General features: G+C 36.3%; 1 protein-coding gene across 1 annotated transcript in view; it reads right to left on the bottom strand.

Annotated features, from left to right (window-relative positions):
- Window positions 1-8144: 8144 nt before the first annotated feature.
- LOC110170357 (microtubule-associated protein 4-like) overlaps window positions 8145-11937 on the bottom strand; it is a 49636-nt gene continuing 45843 nt past the window's right edge. The window contains exons 14-18 of the mRNA XM_055152019.1: window positions 11099-11191; window positions 10134-10215; window positions 9929-10038; window positions 9249-9387; window positions 8145-8283 (exon numbers count right to left, since the gene is read on the bottom strand). Of these exons, the coding sequence (XP_055007994.1) occupies window positions 8279-8283; window positions 9249-9387; window positions 9929-10038; window positions 10134-10215; window positions 11099-11191 (429 nt within the window). The 3' untranslated portion in view covers window positions 8145-8278. The remainder of the gene's footprint in view (window positions 8284-9248; window positions 9388-9928; window positions 10039-10133; window positions 10216-11098; window positions 11192-11937) is intronic.

The raw sequence follows: 11937 nt of genomic DNA, 5'->3' as shown, positions 1-11937 counted from the left end.
TATTTAACAAACATCTTAAAATCTCAGTTGTTTTACCATTACCCTAACAAAAGTGATAGGTACTGACCAAATCTTATAGTACAATGTTGTCACACTATATTCATTGAAACAATTTATTTATTTTTGTTTGTTTTACTAAATTGCCCTGACAAAGCTCAAGTGCTTTTATTACTGTCATTTTCCAAAAGGTTGAGATTTTAAAAAGTGTAAAATAACAATAATTTGGACATATTGGTTGCTCTGGGAAAAAATGCCCATGGTTTAATAGTGTATCTAGTTATATTTTTCAAACAGGAAATACAATCTGAGTGATAAATGTTTGTATTCTAATATATAAGATAAAATTGAAATCATACCTTACATGTTGATCCATTCTCTTCTCCTCTCCTCTGGAACATAGATGTATGCACAAATGCACCAGACACTCACTCGAGACACTAAATGAAGGCAAGGTGTGGGGGCAAAGCAAGGGCTAAGAAGGACTTAGAGGCAGGCTCCAAATACTCAGCACCTTCTCAAACAACAGCTAACAATAGCCTCATTCGAAACCAATGTTGGATCCGATTTCGGTCTTGAGAGATGGTGCCTCACAACTTAATTTGCTTGGGCTGTATGTGATTGTAAAGTCAGAGACACAAGGATTCTGGACAGCTGAGAATGAGGCCTTTAAAAGTGGCTGTTATAGACTTGAGTTTCACAGAGGCTGCAGACTGGACAAGCAAAAGCTAAATTTAAGAGAATTAAACACATTTAAATACAAGACTTCATGTGTATTTCAGTAAACCTCCAGCAAAACAGGCCTACTTTGTATTAAGTGTTGTAGAATTTGACCACACATTTTTGAAAAGGTAACACAGCTGTCTTTCCATGCTATTAATACTGTGCAGTGACGTCACATTGGGGTGTTCTACATGTATCTTTATGGTAGAATGTCAAAAAGTTAAAAAAGTTTCATGTTTTATTTTAAGTCTGTAAACGCAATAAAAAATACAAAATGGATTTAAGCAGGAGCCTGGGATCAATTAGCCAGGCTGGCGCCACTTAGTGCCTCCGCTCAATTTCATTTCTCTCCAGCAATTAGGTCAGGAATCAAAATACACTAGATGGTTTACAAAAACCCTGGAAGTGCAAATTTGGGCACCAGCCAATCAGCGAAGAGTCATATATTCTGTGTTGTCAACGATTCCTGAGATCGAGCATTTAAAGCCGGAACAAAGAGAATATATGGTGAATTTTGTCAAGGGGAAAGACATTCATTTACGCACTATTTGCCTGCAAAGCTCCATCTTCAGATTTGCCCCAAACTAATGAAAACAAGTCTCTTACCTTCTCCAGAGGACTGAAGCAGAGTGTACCTCTAGCCGATGTACCACGGCTTATGTCTCCAAAAGTGTATTGTCCAATATGAAGAGATCAAACCGGTCCAAATCCGGTCCAGTGAGGTCAGTGACGGGAGGTCTGGGAGCCGAGTGAACGAGCTGGTTGTAAAACTAGTCTTAATCCCACTTCCCACTTAAATCTGAAAGTTATGACCAGTCCATATTAGCACTAGGGCACCAGGTGGACTTAAGCCCTCTGAGCCCTACGCTCAGGTGAAACATTTACAACGGAAAACAAGCGGGCAGATGCGGATAGAGTATGCGACTTCCCTGGGTGCTCTCCTCAAGCTCTACTGTGTTGAAGTCTAAACTGAAGAAGCTAGCCGCCATTAGCCAGTGTGCAATAAGAGCCATAGGACATCACCCAGCCAGATGCAATCATTCCAACTTAATGCTTCTTTTCTTGCTTGGCAGAAGGGTCCCGCTGAAGAGAAGATATTTTACTCTCTAAAACTGTTCCTGTAACGCACTTTGACTTGAAGATGAACTCGCCATAACTGTATAGCACACAGCTCTGTTATCCATTCATTAGCCTGTTGCGGTAACATACCGCCAGTGGAGCATTGAGGCTGGGCGGGAGAGAGCGATTACAATAGGTCAAGGTGTGTGATAAGGTTATTCAGACCAATCACTTGATTTCAGGTCGCGTCCACCCTGCGCCCCCAAGATGTATTTCAGGGCTGTAATGTAAAGTAAAGGGCAGAAGCAACGTAATGACGTCAAATGTTGTCTAAACTTCAGGCTCTCCCATAGACCTCCATTAAGTCTCTCTAGACCATGGATCTATTAAAATAACTCTGTACTCTATTACTTACTGTATTTTATTACTCTATTATTATTAACTCTATTAAAATAACTCAGCTCTGGACCAGCGAACTCAAAGGCCAAACACACAAATAAACATATATGATCATATTTAACATGATAAAATATGTCTATGCAAATACATGTACAATTTTAAACAAAATATTAAACATATAGCCTAATACAACATAACTACTTTTTATAAATAATTAATTAATTTTTTTCTAGGTCAAGTTAGGGAGTGCCTGCGCCCTCTAATGACGAGCCGCCACTGTTGTGCCAGTAATTTTATGTGCGAGGGACTTTACAGCACAAATCAGCTCATCTGTTGTAGTTTCAACTAACTCAGCTCTTCATGGTCAGATTGTGTTAAAATAAAGCTCATTAAAGTCTAACAGAGCTTCAGTTAGCATCACACCCCCAGGGAATGCTGAAGTATCATGTTCATTGATACTTGACATCACACGGGGGTGTTCTACATGCATGCCTATGATGGAATCTTCATTAGTTACACATTAGAAAACACTGGCAAAAACGTTTTAAGATTGCATGAAAACTCAGGAAAAAATACAACATGGATTTAAGCATCACATTTTCAAGAGCCTGGGATCTGTGTACTTCAGTGTTTGATTTTCAACAAAATGCTGCCAGTGACTAATTGAAAAGCTGTGCTAATGCTATCTATCTTGCAACTTTAATTTTATGTGACTATTTTCTTGTCTGCGTTAAATTAAAACTCAGATTACAGTCTGATTTAGTAACAGAGCTTCAGAGAGGGCAGTGCTTACTGTTAGCATCACACCCCCAGGGAATGTTGATGACATCCACTGGAAAGTATCAGTTCATGAATCCTATAGAGCTATAGACAATTTGACACTTTCGTGTTATCTGGGAAGTGAGAGCCCTTATAATAACAAGAAGGGCCAATGGCATGAATGTGATGCACAGTGAGCAGGTACTAACAGGTTGGTAATATTCAGGCAAGCTATATTCAAATGTAATTTCATTGAGTTTTAGACTAGTAATGTTGAGTTTACATCATGAGTAAGTAAAAATGAAAGCACAATTAGCATGAATTGAAAACTTGCAATGTTCACTGTCCATGGTGCTGACGTTATCCACAGGTAGCCCCTTCAGCAGTTTGTCTCCTCACCAAATCCAATTTAGTGTTAAATCTGTTCATTCACTCACCTGTCAGTCTGGTAGTCTCATCTTGAAAGACATGCTTGATGCATATTTCACCAAAATATGAAAAGCACCAAACAGTTCAGTGAATGAAAGGAAAAAGAATTGCAGATTAGATAAATGACAAAAAAGTTTATGCTACTGGCTATATCCATGTAGACTGTAAAAAAAGTTAGTCATTTTATGTATTGTTGTCATTTTGTATTGTGTATTGTTAGTCAGCTTATGTATTGTCATTTTTTCTTCTTCTAAAAATCACGCCCTTTTACTGTCTCACCTTGTAACCTTTCTAACAGACACTCTGGTTGGTCTGGTCCCTGTCCGTGTCCCTAGAGACCTCACGGACCTTATCCAGATCCACGATCTTACTCCCTTAAGTTTCCCCGTCTGTCAGTCATGTGACAAACCAGCTTTGACCTACTAGATACTTATAGAACAGAATGGTGAAATACAGGCTATTATGGTTCACAGATAAACTCATAGATAAACAGTTCAATTGTACAATAAATCACATAAACAAAATTTTGTTCTTATTTTATTTTCATGATTAATATTCACATCACTGGTTAACAATCACAATGAAGATCTCTTTCATACCAAATATTCTAATTTGAGAGGGGGGAAAGGTCTACCTAAAAGGACAATAAACGCTTTGAACAACCAGCAGTTTGTTGTCTTCTGCATGCTGTTGCTATGATGTTGTCATACAGAATTGTAGCCTATAGCACAGAGTAGATCCACTGCACAGAACTGAAAGGCACCTTCACTTAGGCTTTTACTTCAAGTAGCAAATATAGTTAACACACCAAATGCCACAAGAGTAGCTATTGTCAATGAATACCAAATAGGTGTTCTGATATACATAGGCCTACTATTAGTTATAAGAGAAAGCTTCATTTCAGTTCCATGTTGCTGACAAGACTCCGTAGGTGAGACAAAGGTAGGGCTCCAGTGCATATCTACCAACACTATCAATTGATTAAATATGAAATTACTGTTTTACATAGTACTACCACCATTTTCAGTCTGTGCTGGTATAGGCATGGTTAAGGTGTCAATGATTAGGAGCTGTCTAATACATAACATTGCTGTCTACCATGCTTCAAGGCAAAACTGTGGTTACCGTGTAATACAGGGTTTAAGAAAGGGCTAACCAGTGTAAGTCAGGTGACCTACAGGGTGCAATTTAAGTCAAAATAGACAACTTTAATTGTTATTGTTTTAAGACAATAATTTCTCAATTACATTTTCCATTTCTCCAAGTCTTGACACACACTGCCACCCTTCCTGTACATTTCCAATCAAGTTAATTAAAAGTATTTTCAAACATTTTGCTCAAATGCTAAATCTTGGAAAACATTCTTGAATTTTTAAACAGCCCTTTTGGACATACAGACCCCCATACTACCAAATTTAAATAATACTTGACCCTAATTTACCTTCGTGTTGTCCTCATCCACAACAACTTGTTAAGAATTATTTTTTGTGTTTTTATTTTTATATATTTGGAGTGATATAAAAACATGATATCTATATACAAAGGACAGTGAGATACTAGTGGAAAGTGTCATTTATGCGCTATTACTTACATGGGGAGCATACAGCAGTCAATGGACAAAAGAGTGAATATTGCAATAACATTTTGACCAAGCCACAAGATCAAACAGCAACAGACATAAATAATAATAATAATAATAATAATAATAATAATAATAACAATAATAATAATAATAATAATCCACAGTAAGCAGCTTATATCTATGTGCACATTAAAAAAGTTAGTCAATGACAAGTTACTGACAAAATTATGAAGTTTTTCCAAATTATATAAATAACACAGAGACATTCGAAAACATTCAAATTCTCTATTAATTACCCTGTGTATATTAAGTTAGTTGCCTGGCTAACCTAACTCACATTCTGACTAATACTGTTGTCTATTTTGTCAAATAAAGAAAAACAATGTGAAGAAGTATTTACTTTTGCAGTTAATGAAGCAAAATATGCCTTTGCAGGTTGGCCAAAATGTGAAAAACAGCACATGGAACAAGAGGAAAGCAGACTGGAGAGTTGAGTTTTAAACCATCATAGCACAACACTGATGACCAAAGATCCACTAAAATCCACTAATAAAGCAGTACCATCCTCCTTAAAATACTAACATAAACATTAAGACTGCTACTTGTTCCTACTTAACTGTATATACATAATCCAATGCCTACACCTATCAAAGTGCTTTCGACCCTTTGTTCCTTCATTACCAAAGAGCAATTCACATTATACTTTGACATGGTTTTGTGGAGTTCCCCTTTTAGGTGACAAGGGCACATATACAAATTGTACTTACTGTTGTTTATGATGGATTGCTTGTTTGATTATCATTACTAGTCTATATCTAACACTTTAACATCTGCTTTACTTCATAGAGTATACATATACAATACATAGCTGACAATGTATTACAGTAAAGCGACGTCACTTTAGTGCATCAACTTTCAAAGTGCACAAGACTTGTGGGCAAGGGTAAATTATTATTTGATATAATTTGATCAAGGCTAAATAACTATTTCTAAAGTAATGTAACAGTAATACAGATTTTTGTGTAGGTTTAATACTGTATCAAAGCCAGACTATCAGTGTTTCACAGGCTTAGGAGCGCCCTCTACAGGATGGATGCAGTAGTAAACACTTCACACATCTGACAAATATGTGCCACAAACACTAATCCTTCACTGTTTCACCAGGGATCACTCCAGTTATAAATGCATGGTGCATAGAGATGCAGTGAGTACACAGGACCATCCCAATAGTACAGTAAAGACCAGATTTTACACAAAACATATACTTTGTCTGTAAATTAAAATCACATCACAGTGCTATTAGGATTTCTATGCATAAACTGCCTTGTTGGTAAAATATGTAACCCTTTCAAAAGAACAATTATTTTCTGAAACTGTTTTTCTGAAACTTTTCTTACTGTGAATGCAGTAGTTTTTTGTTTTTTTTTTAATCACTTTCAATACATACATTTTACACCTCAGAATACAATTCTGCCTAATGCTCAAATATTGCTGCATTCATGGCATTTTGGAGTTGGCCAGTTCCTGCTGTCCAGTATAACAAAAAACATTCTGCAGTCTCATTTATGTAAAAAAACAATAGGAAAATAATTAACAAAATTGGTACAAGCGTATTTAAAACACTAGATATCCCTTCTATTTACATCAAAACTCAAATATCTGTAATAGCTGTATGTTTTCTTTTTACTTTTTGTATTTGCAGAGAATTCCAACTTCCGACTTGCCATGAATGTAACATTATCCACGAATACCGGTTCTTTTTTACTTCTTTCACCCTCTGCTCTGCCAGTCTGTGACTCTGTAGGTTTGTAAGAGTAAAGGGAGGACTTTTCTCTATTGCTGCTTAGAAAGTTGAATGAGCATGAAATGAAAATGTCTTATGCATGTTACAGCCTAAAAGTGTCTGTTTAAACTTAATTTAAGAGTGCATAAGCATGTTTCATCTATGTGCTTCCATGTAGTTTTATGACAATACTAGTCAATGGTTTCTTAAGCTGGATATATGTCGCCCCACACTGTCACTAGCACTGCCCTGTTTAGGTGCCTGTCAGTTTACCTCCTGTATGAATGATATTTATTCTTTTAGCACCCCCAGATGTTAATGTTCTCATGTATTATTCTTGGATAAAATAAAAGGAAAGGACTGCAGTGGTATTTGTCTACCACTTTAGTTAGTGTTGTGCTCAGACCATGTGATCAGGGCTTGTTACAGCCCTAGTGGATAATGCGGACCATGGACAATCATAATCTGGATCATAATAAAATTTAGCCACACTGAATATAACCTATAGGATTAGATCTCTCTTTTATATTTAAACATTTTCTAATAACTAAGTTATTGCTCAGTTATACACAGTAAATAAACAAATTACTCCTTGTGTGGACATGACAACTAATGTATTTTAACTTCAAAGATGAAGCAGACAACAAGAAAGCAAGATTTGGACACAATGGTCATGTTGAGACCTGCTCATCTGAAAGGACACAGTTTAACATGTTTGTTTGTTAATGTCTCTGAACCCAAATATGTTGGTGCCTATGTTTGCCAATACAGTTAATATATAGCTCACATGATCCATCTGAATGTGAATGTAGATTTTTATCGGCAATGGATGCAGTGAGATTAGTGTTACATTACAAGTGCATTATCACAAGTCTATAAGTAATATAACAAACGTTAAAGTTTGAGGTAATTCATTCAATTCAAAAAGTTCTGAAACTGCTCATATTTTTAACATTGCTCGACATTAAAGGCATTTTTGCCTCACTTTTACTGCTAACACTGCATTAAGCTGTAAAGGTGAAGTGTAACAGCAATAGATGGACAATGTGAAGTACTATATGTAACCCAAACTGAGATATGGTTAGCAAGGAGCAGGGCAGGATGCATGTATGCAAAGCTAAGTGGACATATTTAACCTTTGTTAGTGATAAAAGTCTTCATTTGGAAAATACTAAAGTTTTTTTTTTTTTTTCTAATCAAGCAACAAGTGACCTAAGTTAGGGTTATACACATTTTAGAATCCGATTTGGGGATGGTCCCATAATAATGTATGAACACAGACAAACAGCAGATGCTCTTCCCTGTGAGAAAGGGGTGTACATGTGGGTGCATTGAGGGGTCAAAGTTGGTGGTCTAGCAGGAGGCAGACAGACCCCCGGAGAAACACGAAGAGACGACCGGTTTGTTTGTGGTGTGGTTTTTGTAGACGAGATGACCAAAGGGGCGGGATCAAGGTGACTGCGCTGTAGTGAGTCGGCTGATTGGTCGTCAGTTGGCAGATGGGCAAGCGCCATGCGTGGCTCACCAAGTTATATGAGACAAGGGTTTCAGTCTGAGGAGAGGAACAAAAGATTAATGTGTTTTGAGAACCTTTGTTCGAGAGCACTTACTTCTACAGCAACTATTAGAATTAAATAATACATTGTGAAAATATTGTGATTTTTCTGATCTGAGAATCGCTAAAAGGTGTGTGGTTTATATTTGAGAGCAGATGTATTTCCAACATCTATTAAAATACTATGTTTATCCATTTATGATTATAACATAGTACAAAAGATATGCATACCCCACCCAGTTAGATTATGAAGCTTGTTCATTTCAAGTCGGATTCATTCAAGTCCCATGCTAAAAGGCCATTAGCGTCTGGTGAATGGCCTAATGAGTTAAAGCCAAATTACAAAGCAATCCTGTGTTTTTATTGTATTAACCCAGTGGTCATTTGTCACGTTGGTGAAATCTGCAAACGACTTCACAGAGCAGAGGTCTGGAGTCCATGTGAACATGAGTCTGGTACTTGGCTAGCAATAAATAGAAAAACAAGACATCTTAAGACAAAAGGTCTGCTTATAATTTCATTTAGTAGGAAAAATGGATGCTATTTTTATCCACACTCTAAACCACAGAGACACAGTGAAAGCTAAGCTCTGTCAATGTCTCACAGACCATTCACAATTCAGATGTAAAAAAGGACTGAAAAAGGTGTTTAATAATGTTCAAATATCAACAAATATTGGCCCTAAAATAATATTTTTAATAACTGACATATTTTTTATTTCTGTTATCATTGTCCATGCCCTTTTAGTTTTGAACATTATGTTATATCCACAATAAATAAAAGGCAAATAAAAAGCTGTTTACAGCTCACTAGCTTCAAAGCAGAAGTAAAAGTAAAGTAACGACTGATCTGGACATATTGGTTATACTGAGACCTTCTTATCTAAAACTTTGATATGGTTATATAATAATATAAATAAGGTTACATAATAATGGTTGAAATCTTAAACTATCTGCACCTACTTGTCTCAGTGATGCGTTTGTCTAAGCTTATGGGATCTCGCAGTCCGTCCCCCCCAAAAGGAGTTGGTGTGGGTTCCTTCACCCCATTCTCCTTGGTGCCACCTGGAGGTGAAGACAGATTCTCCTCCGCCTTTGGATCCTGCAAATACAGAGGCAAAAAAGACATGATTACAGGTCTGCCATCTAGTGGTGTCAGGGTGAACTCACACCCTCGAGCAGAGTGAGTAATAAATGCAGTACTAAACAAAATACACTACCCACATGTATTTAAATATTAAAGCACTATCTCGTAATATTTCAGTTAAAAATATACTAAATTAAAAGCGTTTCTTAAAAAATAATTCTGAATGTTTCTTTGGCACTAAGTAAAATAGAAAGACGTGTCCGTTCTCTGAACTGACCTGCATCCCCATAAAACTTAAATTAAATTAAAACATTTGACTTGTACACAAAAAAATTATAAATAATAGGAATAAATCATCATTCTGAATCTACTTATTGTTAATTGTTAATGTAATACAATTTACATGTAACTTCATATATTGTTAACTATATATTACTAATGTTAACTGATTGGTGACAACAGGTTTATGAAAACTTTATGCTGTCATGTAAATGGAGATTGATTCTCAATAAAAATATCAATGTAATCTGCTTTAGTCTACTGTGTGATGTCTGACCTTGTGTCCGTTGGTCTGTCCATTGCCTGGTCCCACATTATCCAGCGATCCAATTTTAGATTTGGCCTTGACGTTGATCTTATGGGACTCGATTTTCACGTCACCACCACCTGTGGTTAAAAATAAACAGCAAAATAGTTTTAGACCAAGAGAAGAGGTGTTGTTTAAACTATTTTTAAAGCTATTGTAGAAGAAAATATCTGACCTGGTTTGTGTTTGATGTTGTCCTTGGAGCCACACTTGGAGGTCACCTTACTCACGTCAACCTTCTTATTCAAGATCTGCACCTGGGGAGGAGAAAATATCATATTGCTTCACCTTTCAATCATAAAAACATTGCGTTCTTCTGTCCCTTATTTAGAAGTCTGACAATCAAGACCAGAATGTGATGGCAGCTGGCACAAGCGTCACTGACAGTATGAAATGAGATCAATCAGATTTGCATTTTTAATGACAAACACGGCTGGGAGCATGGGGCGGTTAATAATGCATGTACAACTATTAACACAAGTGGTTGCCCTTTGGTACTAAGTTTTTGCTTTTTAAAATTTGACAAAAAAAACATTCAAGATAAATGCAGAAGTCCTCAACGGGAATATATAATAGTTTAGTTATTTCCACAAAAACAGGACTAAAATAGATTGGCAGGTCATGTTATTGAAAAATATTAAATTAACCTAATTATCAAATACTCTCAGGGAAACAGAAAGAAGTGCATGTTGCCCATTTTATATTATATTAAGGTAGTGTTAATCACAAGATTATTCCTTAAAAAGAAAGTGTCTGTCTTTCTAGTTTATAGATTATATAATGTGATGTCATACCCCCCATCTCCTACCTTTTTCTATTGCCTACCATACCTAAACCATATTGAAATCATGTTAAAATCTGCATTTTAACTACATTCTATGTATTTGCCTCCTCATCTGTATTAAATATTGTACACTTATAGAATTATGGGCTGTCATCTCAATCTGAAACCAGCAATCACATCTATTCTATTAACAAATATACCAGCACTGACTAAAGATATCACTAGACACCAATGAAAGTGATGGAAGTGGAACACAATCACAAAAGAGGCAAAAAAAAGTGAAAAACACCAGAGCTTTTGCAGAATTAGGAGTCCACTCTTCCCATAGTGTGACTTCAGCATGACCAGTTACTTACATTGCCACCTCCAGGGACATGTTTGATATTGTCCTTGGAGCCACAGCGAGACGTGACATGGCTGAAGTCCAGCTTTTTGTGCACTATCTGAACCTACGAACAGACGGGCAGACACACAAAGGCGCACAAAAAAGCAAAAAAAAAAGGGGGGAAGGGAGTGGAGGAAAAAGAAAATAGGAGATAGACACATAAAAAGCAGGCAGTAGAGAAGTGTAGATCAGCTAATGGCTTTGGTTAAGATACAGAATAGCTTCGCACTGTCAATATGGAAGCTCTTCTGTCATCCAAATTTTTGTACAGCTTGAGGTTCAGAAAAAATTAAAAAAACATACTCAAAGGTGCACTAGTGTAGTTAGTAGTAGTTATGTGGATATATTTGATAGCAACAGAGCGCTTCCGTACACAGCTTGAAGAGAAATGTCACAACACAAGTGCACATGCAACACATATTGTACACCTAATGTTAACAGCCAGTTAAAATGAAAGGCGTTTGTGTGTCTTAAAAATGAAATCTGATTTGTATTTTGCAAAAAGAGCAAGGTTCATTTTCATTAATTTTGTAGAAAGTATGATAGATCCTATACAAAAGAAGCAAAGGTCAAACTTATTTTATCCTTCATGGAGCAGAAATGCCAGGCAAGACACAACTAAATACAATGTGGAAGAATAAACTATTTCAGTGGTTTAATAATTGTAATGTGTTCTGAAAGTTTTATTGTACAAATAGTTGTATTTTCTACTATACTGAAATAAATACATTTTAATATCATTCTAAGGTGCACCAATTAACTTTTGGAGAGGTCACAACCTGATTGTCTCCATGGAAATGTTTGTCTGCT

This window comes from Boleophthalmus pectinirostris, unplaced genomic scaffold, assembly GCF_026225935.1.
Source record: "Boleophthalmus pectinirostris isolate CB_2022bp ecotype Guang Dong unplaced genomic scaffold, ASM2622593v1 HiC_scaffold_16, whole genome shotgun sequence".
Taxonomy (NCBI): Eukaryota; Metazoa; Chordata; class Actinopteri; order Gobiiformes; family Gobiidae; genus Boleophthalmus; species Boleophthalmus pectinirostris.
This window is presented reverse-complemented; position numbering and strand designations above follow the sequence as displayed.